The sequence below is a fragment of the Bos indicus x Bos taurus genome, chromosome 5, assembly GCF_003369695.1.
Source record: "Bos indicus x Bos taurus breed Angus x Brahman F1 hybrid chromosome 5, Bos_hybrid_MaternalHap_v2.0, whole genome shotgun sequence".
Classification (NCBI taxonomy): Eukaryota; Metazoa; Chordata; class Mammalia; order Artiodactyla; family Bovidae; genus Bos; species Bos indicus x Bos taurus.
In genome coordinates, this window is record NC_040080.1 from 63246312 (window position 1) to 63273681 (window position 27370).

The following is a 27370-nucleotide window of genomic DNA, read 5'->3' on the forward strand; positions in this document are numbered from 1 at the left end:
GTGACGTGAGGGTACTGGGAGCTGCGGGAGCGGCTTCAGTTCTAAGCTATCCAGCCGCCCGGGCGGGAGCTGGGCGAGAACAGCCATCGCCCCGCGCCGCCCCTGCCCTCGCCGGCCCTGAATCCGCCCGACTGCTAACCCTCCGCTCTCCCTCTGGAGTGAGGAGGGCGCGGCCGCTATCAGAGCAGAGAGGGCAAGGGAGGGTCGCGCGCATGGCCTCAGCGGGCGCGCGGCGACTCCCTGCCGGGACGCGCGCCGCGGCCCGGGGCTGCTGCGGCCTCTCCTTGCGCCCGGCTCCGCCCCCGGGCCCTCCGCGACCGCTGGGACCAATGAGGTGAGAGGGAGGTGCGGGCGTCCGCGCTGGAGCTGAGGGGGTCACCCAGGACCCCGAAGTTCCGCGGTGGAGAGTTGCAACTCTGGCTGCAAGCGCGGTGGGAGGGCGGCGGTGGTCATACCCTGGGGTATAATGTGTTGCTTTGGGGAAATGCTTTTGCAAATTATTGGCGAGGCAGTCCCCGAGGTGAGTGCCCAACCACATCTTGCCGGTCGCGGGTGCCTTGGCATCCGCCGGCTTGCGAGGCCCCGGGGGCTGTGAGGCATCCCGAGAGTCCTTGCTTTCAGCAGTAGCGTAGCCTCCAGTCAAAGGCAACTGGAGCTTCGCACGCACCCCTCTTTTTCCCATCTCCTCCCTCGGCACTGTCCTCAGCCGCCCTCGACCTTTCGCACTCGTGACTGCCTGGCCGGGGAGCCTGGCGGGCTGCAGCAGGTGCTAGGGGAAAAGCTGGTTTGGACGACCTTCCTTCTGGGATGCGCCCCTCTTCTTCTGCACCTGAGAATGATTGAGGACCACAAGGAAAGAATCTTGACACTGTCTCTCCTTTCCTTTTGGCCTTAGATTTCCGATCTCCTGCAGCTTCTTCTTGCCCCGGGCTCCCCAGGTCTTGGCGACTGAGTCTGGCTTACCTCCCAGCCGTTCCTTCATGGGCTTTGCTGCCCCCTTCACCAACAAGCGAAAGGCTTACTCTGAGCGTCGGATCATGGGGTGAGCATGCTCTCCTGTCCGGTATCCCTCCACATTCCTTTTCCCGACAAACAAAACACCATGTCCAGGGTAGAATGTAAGAGTAGCCATAGTGGGCAAGATTCATCCCTGGCCATCCCACTGTCCCCAGTGGTATTACTGATCCTTTACCCTCCTTTGGCAGCCTCCCAACCTCAGTCCCCCTCTTCTTGGTTGCTGTGCAGGTACATTGTGAAACGTGACTAGAGTTGGACAATAACATAAGACAATAGGGTATTATTTCTTTACTGACCTGACTTTAGGTATTCTGAGCAAATATGAGTTAACACTTATTGAACACTTAACTACTGCTAGCAGTTAGGCTGTTTAGGTGTTTTATCACAGATTTTCCCATTTGATCCTCTAAACAAACTTATGAATCAGTTACTACTATTATGATTTGCAGAGAAGATAAATGGAGACAATAATTTTCCTAGGGCCGCTTTGTCAAAAAGTTACAGAGCTAGGATCTGCGTCCCTGTGTGAATCACCAGTCATCCCAGTTCTCCAGACATGACCCTTTTAAGGATCAAAATAGATAGTAAATGCAAAAACACTCTCTAAATGGCAAGACTTGAGATGCATTAACATCATGGAAATCTGGACATTTGCTTTTGCAAAATCATTCATGGGGGCTTATTTGGGATCTCTAGTTCCTGAAGGTACATGATTGGTGGGCAAAGGTATGAGGGGAGGGTGCCTACGGCAAGGAGGAACCTGAGCCAACTGGCATCTTCTTGGCCTCTGTGACTCCTTCCCCTAGGTACTCAATGCAGGAGATGTACGAGGTGGTAGCCAATGTCCAGGAGTATCGTGAGTTTGTGCCCTGGTGTAAGAAGTCTTTGGTGGTATCCAGCCGCAAAGGTCACTTGAAGGCCCAGTTGGAGGTTGGCTTTCCACCTGTTGTGGAACGTTACACTTCTGCTGTTTCCATGGTCAAACCTCATATGGTCAAGGTGAGGCCTGGTTGGGAGTGATTGATCAGGATCTTTTTTTCTGTGTTCTGTGGCATTTTTACATTTAAGGGCTATTTTGGCTTTCCTTATGATTTTTCTATCTCCATGTGTCAGATATTTCCAATATTTGAAGGAAAGGAAAATGGCTTTCAATTCCTTCGTACAGCTTCCTACATCTGATGTAGGTCTCATTCCACTGTAATATTCTTTAACTACCTGTCTTGTTCTAGGCTGTTTGCACTGATGGCAAGCTCTTCAACCACTTAGAGACCATTTGGCGATTCAGCCCTGGAATTCCTGCCTATCCTCGAACTTGCACTGTGGACTTTTCGGTGAGTCAGGAGGCTACATAGGGCTACAACTGGGTTGTAGGGGCTGAGCCGAGGTACTATGACAGTTACTTCCCAAGTCAATTACACTCTCCACAGGGGTCAGCTTGTATCACACTTGTACTTTGTACTCAGTCCTAGGGCTTTTGAGGAGATCTAAGGAATAGGAGTTGGGGGGAGGAAAAGGCACTGAATAGTAAGTACCCTTGCATTTGGTCAGGGACTATCCAACATGGTTTTGAAGAGTTTCTGACTGTCTCTTACCCATTCCCAGATTTCCTTTGAATTTCGCTCTCTGCTGCACTCCCAGCTGGCCACCATCTTTTTTGATGAGGTTGTCAAAAAGAATGTCGCTGCCTTCGAGCGCCGGGCAGCAACCAAGTTTGGTCCAGAAACAGCCGTCCCCCGTGAACTGATGTTTCATGAGGTGCACCAGGCTTGAGGCAAAGGATTATTCCCTAGCCTCGCTTCTCCCCCCACTCCTCACCCAATTTTCTTATTTATTTGGCTCCTGTTCCAATCTGAGAGAAGAGTCCATGTTCGTATTACTGTTCTCCCTCTGAAATCCCCCAAAATTGGGCTCTGAGCTGGCTAGAAATGCTGGGGGAAAGAAAAGGCAAGGAGGCATGGAAAGGAGATATGCTCAGGAAAGGGTCAGGGTTATCCTGAGAGCACCATATGCCTGAAGCCTGCCACCTTCTCACACTGAATTATAGTCGGGGCTGTGCGGTCATCTCTGAGCTCTTGTCAAGGTGCCTTAGTGTCTGACCAGGGGAAGAAAGCTTTTCTTAGGACTGAAGAAATTGAACTCTTTGTTCTGACACAGAGCTACTGGGTGGTCAATAACCTTGCCTACCTGAAATGCCTCAGGAGATGCCTGAGATCTGGCCCCAGCTTGAAATCCCTATGACCTTACTTCCATGCTGCCTGGCTAGTGGAGAGCAAGGGACTTTCTCAGCCATCAGTGCCACAGGGGCAAGGAGCAAAAGAGCACTGAACAGTTGTACTCCTGGGCTGTCTTCTACTTGGCCTGAGTTTTTATAAAATTTCAATAAATTAATTGTGACAGTGTGAATCTGGCTTTTTCATATTGCTTCTTGGGGGAATAATGTAGATATAGCAGAGCAGAAGAAAGTTATGGCTTCCTTTCCTAGGGGAGCAAAGGTGCAAGAAGGGCTCTTGGACATAGCGTCCCTGCTAACTATAGTAGCACATTCTACAAGCCAGGACCTAGTACCCACTCCCTTGCCTATTTATAGACTTTTTCAGAAGGTCAGTTGCAGCAGGAGTCTCAGGACAGAGTAATCTGGTCTCAGACCTCCCATATAACTGATGCCCTCCAGACCACCTCTTATTCTGGGGGATCTGTAAGGGAGGCAGCAAAGAAGGATCGGCATTCCACAAAGCTCCAGAGCCCTCTGGAGGGTCAGATCTGGAGTCAGCTGTCCTACCCTAACTGCCCTTGGTATAGTTTCCTTTCACCCACTGGGCTGGACCAGCTTCCTTGGATTAGTCACCTAAGCAGTTGTGAGGTCTCTAGTCCTTGAGTGTTCTACTTTACAACAGATTTAGGAAGGATGGAGGCTAAAGGTCAAGGACTTCTAACCATTAAGACAGCAGCAATCTTCTTTGGAAATCTCACAGGGAACCTGTCTTCTGATTAGGGTAAGTGAGTGCCAAACATGCCTAAAAAGAGATGCACAGGATAACGTATAACCTACTAAGTGTAGGATCTTGCTAGCCAGACTGCTTACCTCAGAATGGAGACTCTTCCAGGCCTCATTTAATAGGCTCAAACATTGTTAATAAAAACATTTATTTTGCATTTTATACAGAACAACCTGAAGTCTGCATCATGACAGTTACCCAAGGGTTTACAGACAGTATTATCCATCTCAACAGCATGGTTCTGGGGATTAGGGATCCACACAAACACAGGCAGGAGTTGCAAGGGAGGAAGGGGGGCACAGCAGGAGTGTATTTTTAATCCTTTCTTAAAAAGGCAGTAGAACCTTCTGAGTCACTTGAAACCTGTGCATATGGGGATTCTAAAACAAACAGTGTACTGTGAGCTCTTGGGGAAGGGACAGGATAAGAACCTTGATAAATAAAGGGATATTGGCTTGTGGCAGGGGATGAGGAGGGAGGTTTACTATTTTTAATGTCCTCAGCCCCAGCACCTGATAGTCAAAGGAGACCATGTCCAATCTTAAAAATCATTTCCCTGTTCAGAAAGAGGTACTAGTACTCCTGGGATCAGGCCATGAAGATATCATGCTGGTCTTTCCTAAGTCCCTGTTCTATAGCCCATAGCATATTAAAGGGGAAAAAAAAAAGGTCAGAGGGTAGTGGTTTGTGTTCCAAGGAAGTAAAAACTTAGTTCACATTAAGCACTGATAAAGCCAAATAACTAGGAAAGACCACATAGTAGACAGTGCTGTATATACCTGCTGAAAAGAGGTCTCTAGGAAGGACCAAGACAGGAAGGTCCACAGCAACCTTGGCTTGAGGTGCAGCAGGTATAGAAAATCTGGAAAGAGGTGAGTATTCAAGTAATGGGGAATAGAACACTCCTAGATCTTAATTTTAATAGGATAATTTTAAAAAAGAAAAATAAAAACCAAATATTGGTTGCCAGTCAACAACAAATACCATGGCCTTTATGATCATCTGGTAGCTTAACCAAAAAAAAAAAAAAAAAAAAAGGCCACAGCATCACCCAATAGATCTTGCTAGGAAGTGTCTGTGTGCATGGGAGAAGTTAATGGGGCTTAGTACAGCTGACAATCCAACATGATTCCTATGGAAACAGAAGGGGTAGAGTCCTGGTTTGCTGGCCTATTAAAGGGTGGACAGAGTAGAACCAAAAGTTCTGAAGTGATGGCAAATTCTCTGCAACCAGCAAATTCTCTGCAATGACCTAGGGAAAGAAGAGCCAGATTCCCACTCTGAAGATGGGGGTGAGGTGAAACCTAACCCACACTACATGCATTAGTCCTGGTCATCCTACAGTTGGTGGGCAACTCACACCAGGCAGGGGAAAGGAGCTGGTCAGGGAAGAACGGGTTACTTTTCTTCTTTTAAAAATCTTAATTTATATTTTAACCTCAGACTTATCATCAGTACCTCAATACAATTTAATCTTAAGTCTTTAAAAGCCCCGAAACAAAGGTATACTTTTTTTTTTTAAAGATCCCTCACTCTCTGGTGGATAGTTTCCTCCCCATCTTCAGTTTCACCCTGACTTAGAGTCCACAAACTTCATCAGACCATCTGTGCTCATGGACTTGGGTCTTTCTAGAGGGAAGCCTAGGGCTCGGCTCCAAATGAGCTGTGCTAATACACCTAGTGCCCGTGATACCCCAAACAGGACTGTGTAGTAATTCATCTCCGTCATGCCGTAGTACTGTAAGGTAAAAGAGAAAAAAGTTGTGTTAAAGGCCCACAGGTAGTTGCATGTACAAGTCCAGGGTGATTAAAAGCCTTAACCCAATTAGCCTTAAATAGAAATGACTGGGAAAAGTATAGCAACTGCATTCTGAAAGGAAATCATCATCCCTTCCCTCCAGCCCACATGTTCTACACCACAGGCAACTTTATCAACAGGGTTAAGGAAGGAGGTGAGAGCCCTGGCTCTGACTAGGGAGTTGATTTTGTGCATGGCAGAGAACAGTAGGGTATGGTATAAATTAGAGGAAAGCAGGACTCACCTGGAGCAGCACCCCGCTGTGAGCATCTACATTGGGCCACGGATTCTTTGCCTTGCCCTGCTCTAGGAGGATATTGGGCACAATCTTGTACAGCTGAGCAACCAGCTTAAACATGGGGTCCTGAGGCAGGTGTTTCAGAGCAAACTCTCGTTGACAGGTATATCGTGGATCAGTCTTCCTTAGTACTGCATGGCCATAGCCCGGGACAACCTGCAAAGGATGGGGTTGGGGGAAAACCAGTTGTATTCTCAGGCAGAAATTTTTGTCTTTTCTAAATTCTTCAGGGCAGACAAATGGAAAAGAAATCTCCTCTAATTTAGGAAGTTATCTCATTGTTTTCTCCTTCATTCTTTCAATTTATTGAACTTTAGTCTTGGCTTCTTTCTTAGTTGCTAAGTATCTCTGCTCACCCGTCCTGAGTTGAGTGTGTTCCAGATGTAGTCTCGTAACTTCTCATCTGACACATCTTTGCCAACTTCCTTCTGAAGTTGTGTCAGCCAAACAAGCACTTCCTATGGGGAAGGTTTAGAGAATAAGAGTGTCAATGTATATGCCAGGAGAGAATGCCAGGATCAGAAACAAAAGCATGCCAGTGAGAAAAACATGGAGCAGGAGAAGAAGAGTCTTACCTGATTTGCCAGTCCATGCAGGGGCCCTGCCAGCCCATTCATGGCTGCTGCAAAGGACAAATAGGGGTCTGAAAGGGCACTGCCCACCAAGTGGCTGGTGTGGGCACTTACGTTGCCACCTTCATGGTCACTGTGGGGAAGAAAGGAGAATAAAGGCCCAGAGAAAGGGGAAAAAAGGAGGAGACTATGCTAACAGGGACCTTGCTGTTCTCTTACTGTCACATACTTGCCTAGCTATGGGTTCACACCAGCCTAGAGCCAGTCATTTATACATAAGCTCTTGTAAGAGATGTGCCAATGTATCATCAGCCTTTGTTCACTAATCCACAGAACTGGAAAGGTTACTGGTTGATGATGCCCAGCCTGTGTGCCATGCTCCCTGACTTTCACTCAAGCTTTAATAGCAATGGCCAGAAGAGGGAGCTCCTGGAAAGCCAAAGGGCTCACCTAACGCGAACAGCTAGTTCCTTTTCCTAGCTAGAAGCACTAGCTTACTCTGTGTGGTTATAGTAATTTCACTAGACCTCTTGTGCCTTTACCAGACCCCTTTCATGCTTTGTATCATTCCATACTCTGTGCTTCCATCTCCTTGCTGCCTACCACCTGTTCCCAAAAGACGAGAATGTTAAGGAGCTTTTTCTTTTTTTTCTCTTGGTGCACTGTGTAGCATGCAGGATCTCAATTCCCTGACCAGGGATTGAACCCACACCCTCTGCAGTGGACGTGCGGAGTCTTAACCACTGGACTAACAGGGAAGTCCCAAGGAGTTTCTCTTAATATTCACCACCAATCCAGCAACCTGGTGGCTGGGTCTCCCTCACCTGTGGATGGTGAGGTACAAGCGCATGAGCTCTGTGAACTGAGCGTCAGTATAGCCTAACATGTTGGTGAAATTGTGGGACCAGTCCAGCTTAGGGTCAATGGCCCCAATACTGCTGCCCTCTCGGTACAGGTTCCGGTAGATCTTTGCTGCAACACAAGGAAGCTTTGCGATCAGATCCATAGAGTCTTCATAAATCAACTGATGGGGAGAAAAGGAAAATGGAGAAAAAAGAAGAGGAATCATCAGCAAAGAAGAGTTAGGCAGGGATCGTGTCTCTTCTCCATGGACTGGGCTTTTTGGATTGATATGGATATTTGGATTATATGCTGGGTGGTTATATATGGAGTAAATAACAACAATGACCATGTAACTGAGTAACTGTTATGACCCAGGTACTGCATCAAGGGAGTTACACATGGTATCCCATGTATATTAAAATATTATTCCCAATTTTTCTCCACTCTACAAAATATATAATGACCTTCACTTTACAGAAAAGGGAACCAAACCTCAGAGCATTCAGTCAATGCCAAAGTCAGATTTCCAACCCTTACACATTTAAACATGATCTTTTCCACTATATGACTTTGCACTCAAACAATATGCTAAGACTTTAGGTTATTTAATAATTCTATGTTCCATCTTTCAAAGAAAATTTACTATATATGCTAAGGGTCAAACAGTGACATTCAATCATTAGTTATTAACAAAGGCTTCCATTTTTAAAGCATTTACTAGTAATTATAATATCGATTATTTTCAGTTTTTTCTTTTCTTACAATAGTCCTGTAAGATAACATATCCCTCATTTGTAAAAATTGGGGCACAAAGTTACCCACTCAGCTAATAAGCATCATCTAGCTTAAATTATTAACTCATGGCCATGCTTGTTTCATCTATACCCTTACTTTCCCCTCTCATCTCCCAAATTATTGAGTGAATCCCAGATATCATATATAACATGTAAATATTTAGGCATGTATCTCTAAAAGATAAAGATCCTTCATAATCAAAATCACAAAACCATTATCCCACTGAAAAAAATTTAACAAATCTTCAATATCATTAACTAATCAGTATTGAAATCCCCTCCACACCTCATTCATTGATTAAAGCTCCCCCTCATTTGTTTGTTTTACTGAAAAATAGCCCACATTACAATTGTCTGATGTCTCTGAAATAGTTTTTAATCAATTTAAGTTCCCTCTTATGCTGTCCTTTTTTTACTTTGCAATTTACTTGTGGAAAATCAGCCTCATTTGTTCTGGAGAATTTCCCTTAGTTTAGATTTTGCTGGTTATATACCTGTGATGTCATTTAACATGTCCTTCTGTCCATTTTATTTCTGACAAATTGATAAGAGATGGAGGCTTGAGCAGATTCAGGTTCAATTTTTTTTTTAGCAAGACTTTTTGATAAATAGTGCTATGTTCATTGATTAAGAGAAACATATAACATCTGGTTGTCTTTTTGTGATGTTAATGGTTTGCTCAACTTTTATGTCTCAATTTTATCTTCTCATAGGGATTTTAAGTTCCTCTAGGGAGGAACTTAGTAGTTTGTGGTTTTTTTTGGCCATGCTGCACAGCTTATGGGATCTTAGCTGACTGACCAAGGACTGAACCTGCGTCCTCTGCAGTGGAAGCAGAGTCCTAACCACTGGATTGCTAGGGAATTCCTATTTTTTCTGTTAGTAACAAAAAAATTTGGGAATTCCTTGGTGGTCCAGTGGTTAGGACTCGGTGTTTTCACTGCCAAGGCCTGGGTTCAGTTCCTGGTTGGCTTCAGTTCCTGCAAGCCATGAGGTGCAGCCAAAGAAAAAACAAAGAAATTTCTACTTTCAGTCACAGTACATAGGAACCATGGAGAAAATACTTGCTGATATTATATAGTGCTGTCCTATCAAGTTAACTGGCTAGATGTTCCTGTAAGAAGTCATGAGGTTTTAGTAGTTCTGCTGGAACAAAGAACAAAATCTATAATAAGTATCTTAAATGAGATAATCTATGTGAAGTCATCTATTACTCAAGTACTCAGCATTGAATTTTGTCAGTGCCACCAAGAGTCAATGAGAACACTGCCAAAATTAAAAAGCTACTTGAAGCAAGAAGTACTTAGCTAACACAAGTTCTCAGGAGATTACTTACATGATAATCATACTATTAAACACACCTCCTTGCAGATTTACATCCCCCAAGGAAGTAGATGTTTTCCAGAAGTATGCCTAAAGGATATGCAGATCTAAGGGACCTGGATCGATTAGCAGAATGCCAAGAACAACAAGATCCTGGGCTAGGCCAACTGGCATCTGTGGACTATGTACTAATTTTCACAATTGTTTGTGAAGTATGAATGACCGATTCATAAAGAAACTACAAAAAGATTGTTTCAACCTCTACCACTGAGGATGAAGTTTATGAAGCAGCTAGTATCAGACCAGGTCTGACACTGTGGGATCTTTACCCTGCTTTTTGTAGTGGGAAAGCTGTACTGTCAAGAGATTCAATAGATAAACACACGGACAGAGAACTCCTTATTTCTTCTTTAATAAGCTAATAAGACTGAGGTGCTACTTAGCTACTGGTACTAACTCATTCTTCATCTTTAAACCCTCAGAAGAAAAAAGGACAAAATATGCCACCACTGCATCTGCCTGGAATAAAGGTAACAAAACTGGCCACAATCATCACTGTGATCCAGCATCTCTAGGGCTAGAGAAATTCTGGCCAAGTACTTAGCAAGTAATCATTTAAAAAAATTTTTATTGGAGTATAGTTGATTTACAGTGTTGTACTACTAATAGCTATCAATCATTATTAAGAAGACACAGAAAATGAAGAGTCAGTATTAATGGTGAAGAGACCCTAGAGTGAAACAAACTCAAGTCTCAACCTGGTCTCCACCAGCTACTAGCTGCATGACCCTGGGCGTGCTACTTTATTTCTCTCATCTTCAACTTTGCCATTCAGTAAAATGAGAATAAACAGTAAGGTCTACCTCATGGGGTAGTTCTGATGATTAAATCAGATGAGTATAAGCATTCAAGCTGATGCTTTCAAGAGTTGTTTGTTAGGTGTTGGAATGACAGCTTCAAACCCTACACATACTGTTCATAGGCCTTACTAGAAAAACTTGATCTGTCAGCTACTTTGCCAATTTTACCCAATCCAACAGTATCTTAAGGCTACCTCACAGTTAAACAGCTTGTGCATCAGAGTAATCTCCTAGTCACAAGTGAAGTTAAGTCAATTATAAAAAGACCTAACTCTTTCACCTCAAGAGACTACACAGTTATCTAAAGTCATGTAAACTGCTATGGAAGGAAAGCTGTAGGCAGATCATCCATTGAGATATATGTAAAACAGCATGAACGGATAATTGTAGAAGAGACTTAGATCACATGTACTCTTTAACATAAATTTTTAAACAGAAATAACCAGTTGAATGCTGTCATGTAATTCTACTTAAGCAGAATAGTAGAATAGTGCTTCAGTGACCTTTGAGAGAGATACAAGACATGGCAGCAAAATAGCACCAAGTTCCACTAGAGCAATTACTGGAGCTAACTTTTGTTCAGTATGAACTTTATTAGACACACATCCTGAGGCTGACAGATTTATCAGTAATGCTTACAAATACTCTCAAGGTTGGTAAAGTCTTGAAATACAATCTTTACCTCAAGACAACCACCCTCAAATGACATCTCCCAAGAGGTAACAGAACAACCAACCAATACCTGTACACTGAATCGGAGGCAAGAGCAAGCAGAGAACAAGATTCATCTTCCTGATTCAATAAAGGACAGTGTGAAGCAGTGCAGCCTGTTTGGATACCTGGGAAATACCTTGTAGGTATTTACTGCAAAGTATGAAGAAGATCATGGCATCCGGTCCCACCACTTCATGGGAAATAGATGGGGAAACAGTGTCAGACTTTATTTTTCTGGGCTCCAAAATCACTCCAGGTGGTGACTGCAGCCATGAAATTAAAAGACGCTTACTCCTTGGAAGGAAAGTTATGACCAACCTAGATAGCATATTCAAAAGCAGAGACATTACTTTGCCCACAAAGGTTCATCTAGTCAAGGCTATGGTTTTTCCTGTGGTCATGTATGGAGTGAGAGTTGGACTGTGAAGAAGGCTGAGCGCCGAAGAATTGATGCTTTTGAACTGTGGTATTGGAGAAGACTCTTGAGAGTCCCTTGGACTGCAAGGAGATCCAACCAGTCCATTCTGAAGGAGATCAGCCCTGGGATTTCTTTGGAAGGAATGATGCTAAAGCTGAAACTCCAGTACTTTGGCCACCTCATGCGAAGAGTTGATTCATTGGAAAAGACCCTGATGCTGGGAGGGAATGGGGGCAAGAGGACAAGAGGACGACAGAGGATGAGATGGCTGGATGGCATCACTGACTGGATGGACATGAGTCTGAGTGAACTCTGGGAGTTGGTGATGGACAGGGAGGCCTGGTATGCTGCGATTCATGGGGTCGCAAAGAGTCGGACACGACTGAGCGACTGATCTGATCTGATCTGATCTGAGGAAGAACTCTACAATAGTCAACACAACAGCATCATAAGTAGTAACAGGCACTCCTGAGTGGTCAATTTCTAACAAACAAGTTTTAAAAGAAATGTTGGGCTTGATTTAACTTTTTCTGTTATGGTGACCCACACAGATAACAATGACTTGAAAGAGCATTTAAAAAAAAAATGAAAAGCAATATATTCAGATTATACAACCTTCTGAATCTGCTGATTTGTGATTTCATAAATGCTTGTGGATATGTTTAGTTTGCATCATTCCTATACCTTTCTCCTCAAAGCCAACCAGACTAGTATCAATTGCAAACTTTCTCTCCTTCTTTCCCTCAATAGCACTCAATTCTGTACACACAGCTGGCACTGAGTAAACACTGACCAATCAAATGGAGTGGGACTTGCCAAAACCCCAAGGAGATTTCATCAGACAAGTGGGCCATACTATTCTATGAATAGTATGAACTCACAGTGAACTCTTTAGGGGCCTTCTGGTCAAAAATCATTTAGTGCATCTGCTTTGCCAAAAGGGACTTTTCCATTCCTATACTACCTGTCTCTAAATAAGAAACAAACAAACAAAAAGAGATGTCCTTCTGTAGACCTAGCCAGATAAATTGTACTTTACCCAGTATTTGTGATGTATTGGAAAGAGGAGAGAAGGAAGTGTGTCCTGTGTACTAGGACAAGGCCCAACAATCTTCTCATACTCTCACTACAGAGTTCAAACTGTGAAAGTCACACTGTTTTCAGAGAATAAAGCTCATTTGCTTTTTGCATCCTCATTCCAGGATACTAACTACCCTTCCACTCCTGACAGGTATCTGGAGTGGCTTAGCCCAAACAGTGGCTGACTGCAATCGGTCCTTCCTAGACTCCAGAATTGCCTTAGGTGCCATTCTTCCAACTTAAAAAGGTTCTCATTTGAAGAAGAGGAGAAAGGATCTTTTGGGGCCAGGGTATGTCTACTCTGCGAAACCTTCCTCAGGGACCCTGCAATTAAAGTCACACCTTTTTCAATATTCCAACAGTGCTGTGTACATACCTCTATTATAGCAAGATTACTGAACTGTAATTCCTTTTTTACGTGTATATCACCCTTACTAAAGTCAATAACCTTGGTGATACAAAGCATGCTTCATTTATCTTTGTAATTTCAATAACCCATAAAAAGCAACCCTACAATAAAATTTTGTTAAATGAATCTGTGGCGTAACTCAGGGTAGTAATTTTCCTAAGAATTCTTCATTCCTTTTTCTTTCTTTGCACTCAGGTCCTTTGAATCTCTATCAAACATCAATCATCACAGCAAAGTTTCCTACCTCCCAGTACTTGGTTCGGTTGATACCCTCTGAATATGCTCGGGCAAAGGTACTTTCACTGTTGAGAGCTGTAACAGCTGCACTGAGCTGAGACATGGGGTGTAGATTAGTGGGAAAGTTGTCCAGCATGGTGACCACGTGGGAAGGCAGAGCTGCCCTCTTTGCCCACTCCTGTGAGAGCCAAGATACCTGTGAAAAGGAAGACATTGCTTATAACACTAGACAAGGAAAAAGAAGACAAATAAAAAGACAACAGGGGACTTCCCTGGTGGTCCAGTGGTTAAGAATTTGCCTTCCAATGCAGGGGACATGGAAGGGAACTATGATCCGACATGTTACTGGGCAACAAAACCCACGTGCTGCAACTGGAGAATAGAGAAGCTCATGTGCTCTAGAGCCTGTGTGCCACAACTAGAGAAAGCCTGCGCATGGCACAGCACAGCACAGCCAAAATGGAAGAAAATGAGGAAAAAAAAAAAAGACAATGAGTATTCCCTGGTGGTCCAGTGGTTAGGACTTGGCGCTTTCACTGCTGGGAGCCTGGGTTGAATCTCTGGCTGTGAGTAACTTGCAAAATGGTAACAAAGATCTTGCAAGCTGCCTGGTGTGACCAAAATAAAAAATTTAAAGAAAATGAAAAGATTGACCTCAAGTAAATAAAATCCAAGAGATTTCAATCCAGTCCACTTACAAAACAGAACTCTGCTCTGATTTCCTTCCCCTCTATAAACTACCACCCATAACCAGAATAATATTAAGTGCTTGAGATTAGAAAAAGGCAAAGGAGGGGAATGAGAAGGGCTAATGTCCTTCTGCTTACCTGTTCCTCTGTTGGGATTTGTCCAGTTACCAGCAGCCAAAATAAGCCCTCTGGCAAGGGTTCTTCGCCCCCTTTAGCCTTTGGCAGCAGTTTCTGGCATTCAGGGATGCTGTAGCCTCTAAAACGGATGCCCTTGAGGGAGAGGAGTAAGGATTACAACTCAAAAATCACATAAATTGACTGATCTCACTTTCTTCAGACCTGTCAACAAGTTACAACTTTCAAAGTGTAAATCTTTAGGTAACTTACTCTTGCTTTGTACTTTTACTAGTTGATATATTTAAAAGGTAAAGTTATTTTTCAGCTATTCCATATGTACCTATTTTCACCTTCCAAAATATATAGGTATGTGCCCTATTTTGTTCTCCTCACCCTTAGTGATTTAATCCATGGTGTGCACAACTAAGTAAAGTCAGTGATTACTAGTAATCGACAGGAAGTCTCTTACCTCATCAGGATCAAGAACTGATGTTTCATATACCAATCCCTTCATGCCTCGCATGCCACCATACATCTAAAGAAAAGAGGATGTAACAAGTTGTCCAAGTAATTCAGGCAAGAGCTTGTTAGAGCTTCATGGGATCTGGGGGAGGAAATTTAGTCTCTGACTTGCAAAACTTTGGGAGATTTCTGAGTTAACTTTCTACAGAATGTAATTTTGAAAGACTGCTAACGCTGGAAATGAATTTTTTAAGTTGAGAAATCACTATCTTTAGTTAATGTTTCTGCCTGTGCTCCCTTTTGTTATTTTTTTCTCCTGCCTGCTCTTCTCCCCTCATTCCCACCAACCAAAGTAAACAGAATGGGATTGACTATATGGAAAGAAGATGGAGACCAATGGCTAAACAGTGTTAGGAAATTATCATCTGAGCTGCTGAGATTCTCAGAACTGAAGAAAAACCATCCTAAAGCTGTTCTATAAGGCCAGCTAGAGCTATGGTCTAACTGGATGATCAACTCAGAGACAGAGAACCTTGGGCCCAAAAGCTGAGGGGTTGGGAAAAGTAATAGAAACTTCATTCATCCTTTCCCATACATGAATTAGGTTAGCCTCAACTATGAAATCTGTGGAAGAGAACAGTCTAATTTCTAACAGACACCATTAGTTTCAACATTTCCCTATGTGGGGCAGAATGCTCTGAATGGTCAGTGAGGAGGGTGGTGCTTCTGCCCCAGCGTGGTGCCGAGCTCCTTTTCCAGGCAAAACCCCACAGCCCTCACCATGTCCACAGTGATCTGGCCCACCACCGTCTTGCCATGTTGCTGCCTGAAGGCCTTCACTCTGGTCTGCTCCTTAGGTATCAGATCAGCCAATATGTCTTTCAAATTCTAAAAAGAGAAGTAGAGAGGCTAAGTGATGATCAAAATATTGATTATATTTCTGCCAAGTTGATATGTTAAGACTGCTTTTTAGAATTTGGCTTTCTCTGTCAGGGAAGCCTGGTCAACTGCTCTGTACAGATGAGGGTAAAAGAATTAGGCAGACGAAGAAGGGAATGGGGAGTTGTTTAATGGGTACAGTTTCAATTTGGGAAGACAAAAATTTTGGAGATGAAAAAAAAAAAAAAGTTTTGGAGATGAATAGTGATGATATTTGCACAATAATGTGAATTACTTAACTACCCCTAAACTATAAACTTGAGAACAGTCTATTTTCTAATGAATACCATAAGCTCCAGCATTTCCTTTTATGGGACAGAATGCTTTGAATAGTCGGTGAAGAGAATGGTACTTTGGTTGAAGTACATTACAGAACTACTTTTTTCCAGCCAAAATCCCACAGCCCTTATCATGTCCACAGTGATTTAGCTATCTTAAAATAGCAGTAGTAATAATGGCTATAACAAGAGTCTTGGTCACCTCCAGGAGACACTTGGGATAATGATAAAAGCCTGGATGGTAGCCCACCCCAGTGTCCAGCTGCCTCAATGATCCTCAGTCCTCTTTCCAAATCTTACCGTGGAAGAAGCACTGGCATGCCTGGCAGCAAGAACAAGACAGGATGCATTCTGCAAAAAAAACACAAAACCTTATACAACCATCCTCCTTCCTGTGATTATAATGCCTCAACCTCTCTCTTTATTTTAGCCTCTGTGGACAGTTTGACATATGAAAGCTGTATAAGGCCTTGAGCAACCTGGAAAGAATTTCCAGTCTGGAGGCAGCAGCTTCATCAGCACTCCCCGAAGAGCCTCTCCCATCACCTGGGTTCTAAGGGCTGGGCTTTGTTAGGCATGAAGGAAACGGCAGAGAGGCAGTTGTTAAAGTACCCAGTCCTTCAAAAATCTAGCTTTCCGTAGCTCTGAGGAGCCCTGAGAAAAGCAACGAGGAAACTGATCAATCCCTTAACCAGGCTGGTAATCTCTCTTCAGCACCTAGTCCTTTGGCAGCACTTCAACCTCTCCATTCTAGAAGAGTCCAGAGGGGAAAGCAACCTTTTACAACACTACCTGAAATGCTCCTGGAAAAAGCATGGAGAAGACAGGATATCTACAAAGTAACAACCAGACTGCTCAACGACAGCAATGGAAACTAGAAAACTGGTAAGTTAGCTTTAACATACTGAGAGAAATTACTAGACTTGTGTACCCAGGTGAGAAAGAAAAAACTCTTAAAGGAGGTGAAATAAAGACATTTCAGGCAAACAAAAGCTGAGAGTTTATCACTCACACACCTGTACCAAACAAATTTTTTTTTAATTGAGGTATAATTCTTGTACAGTATTCTGTCAGTCTCAGGTGTACAACATGATTCATAATTTTTTAAGGTTATATTCCATTTATAGTTATTGCCCCACTTCACTCTCCCCATTGGCACCCATTAGTTTATTCTCATATCTGTACTTTTCTTTGTTATATTCACTAGTTTTCTTTTTAAATTCCATGTAAGTGATAAACAGCATCTGTCTTTCTGACTTCCTTCACTTCACATGGTACACTCCAGGTCCATACATGTTGCTGAAAATGGTAAAATGTCATTCTTTTTTATGGCTTAGTAGTATTCTGTTGTGTATATAACACACACATCTTTATCCATTCATCTCTTGATGGACACTTAGATTGCTTCTGTATTTTGTAGCTAGGCTATATTTTTCTATATTTAGAGATAGTTTTTTCCCCCCAAGAAACACAACTTTCTATGAAGATTGCTGAGTTGCAAGAGAAAGTTCAACACTGCCTTTGAAAAAGACAACCAGTTGTACTACCAAGTTTTAAGGATTTAGCCAAGGAGGCTGACTTTTCTTCAGATTATTCTGAAGATAAGATTAGATAGTAAAAAATAAGCCCCAGGGTCCTCATCTATAAAATGGTGCTGATACCCACTAGATCCCACAGGGCTGTCTTGTGATGATTAAATTACAATGGACGTGGGAGCACTTTGCAAACTAAAGATCACACACACACACACACACACACACACCATGCAAGTCTATACCTCTCCTTTTGCCAAAAAGTCAGACATACTTTTTTAAGTAACTACAGTCATCCCTCGGTATTCAAGGGGGAATTGGTTCCAGGACCTCCCCACCCTCAACAGATACCACAATCTGAGGAAGCTCGAGTTTCTTACATAAACTGGTGTAGTATTTGTATATAACCTATGCATATTTTCCCATATACTTTAAGGTATCTCTAAATTACTTATAATACCTGCTACTGCTAAGTCACTTCAGTCGTGTCCGACTCTGTGCGACCCCATAAACGGCAGCCCACCAGGCTCCCCCGTCCCCGGGATTCTCCAGGCAAGAACACTGGAGTGGGTTGCCACTTCCTTCTCCAATGCACGAAAGTAAAAAGTGAAAGTGAAGTCGCTCAGTCGTGTCCAACTCTTCGATACCCCATGGACTGCAGCCTACCAGGTTCCTCTGTCCATGGGATTTTCCAGGCAAGAGTACTGGAGTGGGGGCCACTGCCTTCTCTGTTATAATACCTAAAGCAATGTAAATGCTGTATAGTTGGAAGTACAAAGTAAATGCTATGCCAGTAGTCAGCACATGGCAAGTGCAAGTTTTGCTTTTTGAAACTTTCTGGAATTAAAAAAATGTGTTTGATCCACAGTTGGTTGTACCCACAGGTGCAAAACCCATGGATACAAAGGGCCGACTGTACTGTGTTGCTGTCTGATTGTGCTGGAAATCGTTTGAACTAGTGGTGGTGTATAAATTCCAAAACACCACATGCTTAAGGTGAGACTGAGTAGTGCCTGAGGCTTTTAGAATTTCATACCCCTCTTTCTGTTGGGGCAGGAGGAAGAAATGGAAAGGGAAGAGACCCTTCAGAAAACTTTATTTTAAGAAGAATCAAAAGAAAGAAAGAGAAGTCACTCAGTTGTGTCTGACTCTTTGTGACCCCTGCCAGGCTCCTCCATCCATGGGATTTCCCAGGCCAAGAATATCCAAAGCTAAATTCAGAGAACACAAGGCAAGCTAATGTGGCCTTAAAACAAAGGGGGAAGGCCTCAGATTGTTAATGAGGGCTGATTTCGACTCCTCTCATTAACTTTCTAAAGAATCTCCTCTAGCTCACTGAGGACCATTTGGGCAGAATGTACACAGCACAAATAGCTATTTAGGCTGTTCATCCTACATGGGGTGAATGGGAGTGCACCCAGCACTCAAGAAATAACTATTTCCTTTATCTTACTAGTCATCCAAAAGTGAACAAGGGAAAACCTTGAGTGGGTTCAAACTACTCTTCTACAGCACTTTCCATGTTCAAGCTATTTCATGCTCCACGGTCCCATAGATCCCCTATTATAGAAGCCCTATCTCCTGGAGACCACATCAGCACTCAGCAGACCCTTTAATTGTGGGTAGTTGGTTATGTGGGTTTGCTTTTAAAGAGGCTGTAGGGGAACATACCATCTGAGAGAAAAAAGAAGTTGAAATCTCTCCATAATGATAATTTTTTCACTTTTAAAACATCTTTAAGTTTCTATAATGGCTGGCTACTTCACTGGCAAGAGGAAGACATTATAAGAATAGTCTAAGGTTAAATCTTAGGCATAAGAAAAAAAATGTATCCAAGCTAAGCTGACAGAATGAAAGCCTGATCTTAAGATGAAAATGAAATCCTCTCAGAATGGAGGTCTCTCTTCCAGCAATATGCCTGTATGAACATAAAACAAAAACAGTTTTTTCCCCTTATAAGAGAGAACTACTAGAATCAATGAGCTTCCTTCTCCTTTTACTTCACTTAAGGTTAAAAAAAAAAAAGGAAATCAGAAAGAGAAGAGTGGAAGGTCAACTAACAAGGCTATAAGAATGCAACATCATTTAAAGGCATCAGATGGAAAGTATTACCATACTTGCACCACCAGCAAAGTCTTAATTTCCTTTGTAGAGCGTGTCTTTGCCATTTAATGAGGCACCTCAATGTAACTTGAGGAGAGCTGATCTCAACTGTCCCTAATCTCCATCTGCAACACTTCTTAGCCAGATCTCCAATTTGCAAAAATGCTAGTGTGTGAACAGCATGGCTAGGTAGCTCCAAAGTGAAGGTAGAATATTCTGTTCCTACTATACTTCTGGTTGTGTGAGCCTAGCCAAGTCATTTAATCTTTCTGTGCTTTAATTTCCTTATCTCTAAAATGTAAACAATCTACCTGAAAAAGAATTCAGAGTAAAGATAGTAAAGATGATCCAAGATCTTGGAAAAAGAATAGAGGCACTGACCAACACACTATAAATGTTTAACAACAAACTAAAGAACAAACAGATAAACAATAAAGTTTAAGTTTAGTTGTGTTCAACTCTCTGCGACTCCTGGACTATAGCCTACCAGGCTCCTCTGTCCATGGGATTTTCCAGGCAAGAATACTGGAGTGGGTTGCCATTTCCTTCTCCAGAGGATCTTCCCTACCCAGGGATCAAACCCGGGTCTCCCACATTGTAGGCAGACGTTTACCATCTGAGCCACCAGGAAAGTTAAACAGATAAACAATACAATAACTTAAATAAAAAATACACTAGAAGGAATCAATAGCAGAATAAGTGACACAGAAGAAACAGATAAGTGAGCCTGAAGACATGAATGAAAAAAAAAGAAATGAGGACAGTCTGAGGCCTCTGAGACAATATTAAATGCACAAACATCCACATTACACAGGTCCCAGAAGGAGGAGAGAGAGAGGACCTGAGAAAATATTTGTAAAATGGAAATAACTGAACCCACCTCAAAGCACTGCTAGGAGGATGAATTAAGTCAATATTTATGAAGCACTTACAATCATGCCTGGCACACAGCACCAAGTGCTGTATATTTGTTATTTAATAAATATAGAAAATTAAATAGTATGGCTACTTTCCAGCACTCTTCAATGTCAAGTTTAGTCATATTTTAGCTCACCCTGCAGCCTAGGGGGGGGGAAAAAAACTAAAGAAATATAAAGGATTTTAAAAACAATCAATATGGATAGAATATTGGAAAAAATTCAGGTTAGGATAACTACCTAATGATGTAGAAGACAGAGCACATGGCTTGGAATTAGGAAAGGAAATCTGGGTTCCAGTCCCAGCTCCATTACTAAATAACTGAGACATCTAAAGCAAAACTACTACTGTTTCCCTTGCCCTCTCCACTTCTAGGATAACACTCAAGCTACTTGGCTCCAAAGTCTGATCCTAAGGTTCCAACAAGGACATATATATAAAGGTACATAAAAACCTTGCTATTTAAAAAACATGACTGCCTGGCCAGCAATATTACCATTACCTGGAGCTTGTCAGAAATGCAGAATCTTGGGTTTCACCTCAGACCTACTGAATCCAAATCTGTAGTTTAACAAACTCACTAGGTTGATTCCTATCGACAGTAAAGTTTGAGAAACATCCATGATTTAAAGTGTTAAGCAAGGAAGCAGAGGGGAGAACACCAAGAGTCTAGGATGTGGTGTTATTAAGAGTCAAGTCCTAAATTCAGGTCCCGCTACTATCCTGCTGTGTTACCATGGCTCTAAGACCTAACTTCTAGTTTCAATTTTGACATCTCAAAATTGGTAATAAAGCCAATTTCAGGGTAGACAAGTGGACTACATGAAATAATTTGCATGAAAGCATCTAGAACAAAGCCTTCTGCATAGCTGAGATCAGTAAACATGTTTCTTAGTTATGTGTTGGCTTATTACCTACCAACTTGTGTCACAACTCTCTTATGGAGCTGGATCCCAGGAAAGAGACAGTCAAGTCTGAGGAAGGGGTGAGTGAATAATTCCCTGTAGTTGAAGAACAGGAAATAAAGCCCCAACTTTCTGAAGGGCTTCCTGACCAAGAGAAGAGTCTCAGGGAGAGGAAACAAATTTAACTAACTATAATCTAATCTACCAGCAGGAGGTGTTAGAGGGCTGTCATACCTTAGGCTACATACCTCATCTCTTCTACCTCCTGGCTGCCAGTGAAAGCTGCTAAATGGCTTTGTACAGTGCATTCAGGCTATACTCACAGATAGAACAGGCCAGCTTACAAATCTCTGAGTCATCCCCGAACTTTCAACTCCTAGCTCCTCCCCCCAATTCTGGAGGTGTGGCAACTGAGCTTCGGCTTCTGGTTACATGCCACGTGTGGAGTCATTCTACAGGAAAGGCGGCTGTCAGGTGAATCGGAATCATCTGCCTCAGTAGGTCAGCTGCTTCATGGGGAGAGACAGTAAGAGCTACTTCCAAAGACAAGGGCCAGGCTTACAGCTTCTGTCTGCCAGAATTCTCTACAGGGTGGTGGGAATTACCATCACTAAAAGGCTTTTTCAAATCCCACATGCTGCCATCCCATGCCAATAACTTTTAGTGAGCTGGTTATTACTGATAGAAATGGGCTGCAGCTGTCAAATGTGCTATGCTAGGATGGAAAAATACAATTAAGGGAACCTCTATCTTAAAAGGCCAAGGGAGGAAAAGGACAAATAAAACATGCAGGAAATTCTGCCAAAGATTTGCTTATAATACTTTAGGGTATTGGCCAAGTCCCTTAACAAAAATCAATTAAAACTACTCCCTTCTCCCCCAGATTCTGCAAACAGTAGAATCCCATTTGGATAAGCACTTACTTAATAATGTAGTTACTTCTCTCTTATTCCTCTTAGCCTATTATCATCATTGATCTATATCTAGGACCCTTACTCTACAAGGGAAAAGCCAAATTTCCTTCAATACTCCATCAAACACATTCAGAACATGTCCTGGCACATATCCAGGAGCTCCAACATCAAATTTGTGAGCCTACAAACTACTGTGTATAAAATAAATAGGCTACAAGGATATGTTGTATAGTATAGGGAACATAGCCAATACATAATAATATTTATAAGTGGATTATAATCTACAAAATTGTGAATCACCATGTTGTACACCTGAAATACTGTAAATAATCTACACCTCAATTTAAAAATTAATAAAAAAAAAAAACTTGTGAGAGATGCTCCTGATTTTATTAGCACCCTTGTCCAGTAACAAAAGATCAGAGCTTGCCAAGCCAGCAGAACTGGCTTAGTTGATGAAACAACACAATTCTCTAATAACTGCAAGAAAAAGCTTGTGCTATGAAGGCTTCCAGTGCAGAAGAAACAACTTACATTAAGTAAAAACGAACACACGCAGGACAAAGACTCCTCTCTCCCCAGAACCAGGTCAGAGAACTAAAGCCATTTAACATCTGTGTTTCACAAGGGTAATACTGGAAGTCTATCCGCACTACTTGGTCAGGCCACTTAATAGCCTGAGCAGAGAAATCTTTAGATTTCGTACTCTGATGCCCTTCATACTCATAAGAATTCCCTTAATAATTCTGCCCAACTCCCATTGTCTAACAGACCCTTCTCTAAAGGTTCGCTGATTATTCAATGAAGAAGACTGCAAAGGACACCAATTCAGCCTCAGGAAAGAATTGAGTCCTAATTTTTCTTTTAGAGAAATTCTTACTGTTCTTTAATAGTTGCTAAACACCTATCTAGAGAAAATAGTCTAAAACAGACTACAGCTACTTTTGAAGTCATTTAAAAATAATCACTAGTTAGGGACTACCTTGGTGGTCCAGTGGTTAAGAATTTGCCTTGCAATACAGAGGACGCAAGTTCAATCCCTGGTTGAGGAACTAAGATCCCATTTGTCAAGGAGCAACTAAGCTCATGTGACACAGCTAGAGAATCTGTGCTAGATTCTGTGTAGTGCAATTAAGACCCGATGCAATCAACTAAATACATATTTAAAAAATCACTAATTAAAAAAAAAAAGCTCAACACACACACACATATATATTAAATATAGTTACAAGCAAAAAGGACTGCATGTGGCTTTATTGGCCCAACAGGAGGGGATCACCAAGCAGTCAACTGAGACACTTGAAAAAAATACAAATTTCCAGATCCACCCCACCTCTGCTGAACCAGAATCTGCATATAGGATTCATAAACGTGCAAGGTAAACAAGCCACCCCAGGCGATGATGCTCACTGTGAACTTACTTACAGATCTTTTAAAATGATAACATGCTAAAAGAAACAGGAATTCAGGCAATTTCAGGAAAGAACTGAAAAACAGATCCTAAGATCTGCTGCTAAAGTTGTCTCTCTACTGGTTTTAATTTCACTCAAATCCTATTCAACTCTATTACATAAGGCACCAAAAACAGGGCAGAAGGAATTACTCTGTGGCTTTAGGAAGCTCCACCAAGTCTGGTTTCCCGCCTTCTGCCCACTTGGAGTGTCAGCCTTCCCTTCTGATCACCTGCTTAATCCCTGCTTATCTCAATGCCTCCCCACACCCATGTATTCAAGGGCTATCAATCTAAAGACCACCAGGAAGAACAAATACAATCACTCCACCACTAGCACAGGATGAGGCATCACTCTTCACTGTTCATCTTTGATTCATCTTGTAAGCCATCAGGCAGTTGCCATCACTTTGGGTAGCAGAGAATCAAAGAAGTTCGAGAGTTTGCCCTTAACACGCTTTGGGCTTTAAGCTTAACTAATATTTCAAAGGACAAAACTGACTCAATTGTGTAGAACCCATTTTCAGGCTTGAATTTACAGAAGAGATGTGTAGGGGTGTGGGCTTGCTGTAAAGTGTCTTGAAAAAGTCTAGAAATAATCTAGAAACACTTTGGGATTGACTTAACTAAAGTTATCAAACAGCTTAGAGGAATAATTCTCAAAGATATAAGAAGTAGGGCTGTCTGTCACTTTGGTATTAAGAATGCAGAAGTTAATTGGTGGATCTACTCTAATTCCCAACTCAGATCACCTATGAAAAGACAGCACAAAGCGAAGGCACCCACAGCTAATACTAAAGCCATTGCTTACTAGAAATTCGTTCAGATAAACAAGAAGTCAAATAACCTTAAGGCTCTGAATGAGGTGGTCTCTTCAACTCAGGTGCTAAATTACCTGACAGTGGGCAGGGTGGAACAACAGAACAATGATTAGCATTTGTGTCTCCTAGCAAGGTTAAACAGAGAAGGCAATGGCACTCCACTCCAGTACTTTTGCCTAGAAAATCCCATGGACGGAGAAGCTTGGTAAGCTGCAGTCCATGGGGTCGATAGAGTCAGACACGACTGAGCGACTTCCCTTTCACTTTTCACTTTCATACGTTGGAGAAGGAAATGGCAACCCACTCCAGTGTTCTTACCTGGAGAATCCCAGGGATGGGGGAGCCTGGTGGGCTGCCATCTATGGGATGGCACAGAGTCGGACACACTGAAGCGACTTAGCAGCACTAGCAGCAGCAAGGTTAAAAAGTTTTCTCAGAAAAGTGAATTACACCTGACTTTGAGAATCAAAGTAGTAGGCACTATTTTTGCCTTCTAAAGTCTACCTTAATAGCGAAGGAAAAACAGCACCATTAAGCTGTAGGCTAATCTGGAAAGTTCAGGCAGGTGCTAGCAATGCTGTCAGATTGAAAGACTTCTTGGTATTCTGGCTATACTGCTTACATCTCAGGAAGTTTCCACTGCTTGGTCTGTTGAGCTTTGTTATAAAGGTTGAAAGCCTTCTAAGGGCTTCCAATATACAGGTTTCTAGGATCCTCAGGTCCAACAGGAAAGTAAACAAAACAATAATGATCACTACAATTAGGTTGCCTTGTCAATTCAAAAACTTTCTGAGTTTCTTTCCCCAGAGGTTTAAGAGAAAAACTAAATTCAAATGTAAATTCCAAAGGCAGTTTCAAACTGTAGAGTTAGCAGCTCTGGAATGAGCTAATTATAGTATCTCCTATTCTGCCAAAACACTATCCAGAACTTGCTTCATTTCCCAAGAGGTTTCCTTTCCCTGTTCCCTGGTAGTGGAAGGAACTACCATCAAGTAAGACAAGTATCTCCTAAATGGCCAGCCTCCACCTTGCTGCTGCTGCTGCTGCTGAGTACCTGGAAAAACCTGTAAATGCTACAGGCTTTACTTTATCTGCCAACCATTCAAGATAACACACTGTAAGCCAAAACCTTTCTAGGCTTTTCCTTTCCTCCCCTTAGGTGCTGGCAGCTTTAATTTGTCTGCAGAAGAAAAAAGTGTAAGTTCTTTGCAAGAGTCAAGGTCACTTGTGGGACTGTCCCTGCTTGGATTAGAAGGCTGGGACCCCTCAGCACACCAGTCTTTCTGTTTAAAGGACCCAGTTACCCAGAGACAAAAGTAATTTTGGCAATATGAAATTGAAGACATTGTGTAAGCAACAATATTCCTTATGATCCCAACAACAACAAAAGTCAAATAAAGGGCCCCCCATGGGACTTCCCTGGTGGCTTAGACTCCACGCTCCCAATGCAGAGGGCCTGGATTCCATCCCTGGTCAGAGAACTAGATTCCGTGTGCTGCAGCCAAATAAATTTTTAAAAAGTAAAAGGGCCCCCCAAAAGAGGAACCTTTCTTGGGTAGAACATATTTAAAAGCAATAGTAAAACTTAAGTGAGCAAGTAGTAGGACGTAACCTTGGAATTACTATCTCCCGCCCAGTTATCTTCACTTATCAGCCTGCAGTTTATAGGAACAAGTTTTCCTCAATCACATGCGATAATCATGCAGAAGGTTCTACACAAGCCCTCCACCCCACCCAAGCTCCTCCTACATAGAGTAACTGCAAAAGTCCCAAGGACAAAGAGGACCCGAGTCGCATTCCTCCAGAAGGAACTGCTATGCTTGGTCACTAAAGGCTTAAATCACTGGGCTGGAGAAATGGAAGCCGGCAGTTCTGAAACTGACAAGGACCTCTCTACCCAGTCGAAGCTGAAATTAGCCACGGCTCCAGCTCCGGCCCAGGATAGAGTGAGCACGTCTGCTCACCCTTGCCACTTCTCTTAGCCAGCCCTTTCTTCCAAACAGGCTCTTTCCCTAATCCCAGTGGAATACATCTATGTTCTTCACTCCTTTTTCCAAGGCCAAGCACCCCCGCCTCTTCTACCCTTGACACGCGGGGTGACAGCTCGGTACGGCCTCCCCACCGGCCCAAGACCTCAGGCCAGGGCGGGCAGTACTCACTTCACCCGCAGTGGGCCGGAAGGCACATAGCCCTGGGAGCTCCAAGCAGAGCAGGCGGCCAGCCAAGCGCAGGGCCCCTTTAAGACGCGCTGGGGTGCGCCTGGGTAGGGGAGGGAGACCCCGGGCTTGAGGGCCTGCAGTCGCCTCAGCCCCACCCTGGAACCGCGCGGTCCTTCCTAGATGCTCACCTTAGCTCCGAATAGCCGGGCGGCCGCAGTGAGTAAAGCCATGGCGGGCGAACTCGGGGATCTGTCAGGGAGGGAAGAAGGGAAGAGAGCTGCGGCAGGAACGGGAAGCGCCGCTGCTGCACCAGAGGCCGCGGGGACGAGGGGAACAAGGTTGAAAGGAGGAGGCTGAGGGAAAGAGTAGATGAGCCGGCGGCGGCGCCCAGCCCGGGGTCCTCGGTGAGGCCCCGCCTACCGCCCGGAACCCGCTCCCGCCCCCTCTCAGGGGACACGCCTCGAGCTCGGCCATTGGTCCAGTGTGCGTGGGGGGGCGGGTCCTAAGCCATTGACAGCAGTTGTGGCGGGGAGGATTGGACCGTTCCAGGTGGGCTAATTGAGGGTGGATGGGCGGGGAGAAGCGTGTAGGTGGTTAAGTATGTGCCTGAGAACTCAGTTAACTTCCTTCTTAGGCTTTTCCCCTTGCCCTTAACACGTTTAGGGTTAACTGTAAGGTGGCTGTTAGAAAAAAAAGCTCCAAGGCCTTTGACCTTTGAAAGGTC

General features: G+C 43.2%; 2 protein-coding genes across 4 annotated transcripts; one reads left to right on the forward strand and one right to left on the reverse strand.

Moving 5' to 3' along the window:
- Positions 1–25901, forward strand: COQ10A (coenzyme Q10A). Of its 2 annotated transcripts, XM_027542227.1 has the most exons (6): positions 1–334; positions 896–1042; positions 1824–2016; positions 2247–2348; positions 16559–16729; positions 25647–25901. In XM_027542227.1, the coding sequence occupies exons 1-5, from the start codon at positions 213–215 to the stop codon at positions 16685–16687; spliced, it is 693 nt and encodes a 230-aa protein (XP_027398028.1). In that variant the 5' UTR covers positions 1–212; the 3' UTR covers positions 16688–16729; positions 25647–25901. The 2 variants fall into 2 exon arrangements, with proteins under 2 accessions (XP_027398028.1, XP_027398026.1); XM_027542225.1 differs by lacking the exons at positions 16559–16729; positions 25647–25901 and adding an exon at positions 2620–3420.
- On the reverse strand, positions 4143–27059 carry CS (citrate synthase). Of its 2 annotated transcripts, none has more exons than XM_027542224.1 (11): positions 26835–27059; positions 16145–16195; positions 15408–15515; positions 14635–14700; positions 14187–14318; positions 13367–13555; positions 7506–7705; positions 6685–6814; positions 6466–6567; positions 6056–6265; positions 4143–5751 (listed from the first exon to the last, which is right to left on the reverse strand). In XM_027542224.1, the coding sequence occupies exons 1-11, from the start codon at positions 26874–26876 to the stop codon at positions 5581–5583; spliced, it is 1401 nt and encodes a 466-aa protein (XP_027398025.1). In that variant the 5' UTR covers positions 26877–27059; the 3' UTR covers positions 4143–5580. The 2 variants fall into 2 exon arrangements, with proteins under 2 accessions (XP_027398025.1, XP_027398024.1); XM_027542223.1 differs by lacking the exon at positions 26835–27059 and adding an exon at positions 21551–21625.
- Between the last annotated feature and the right edge of the window lie 311 nt (positions 27060–27370).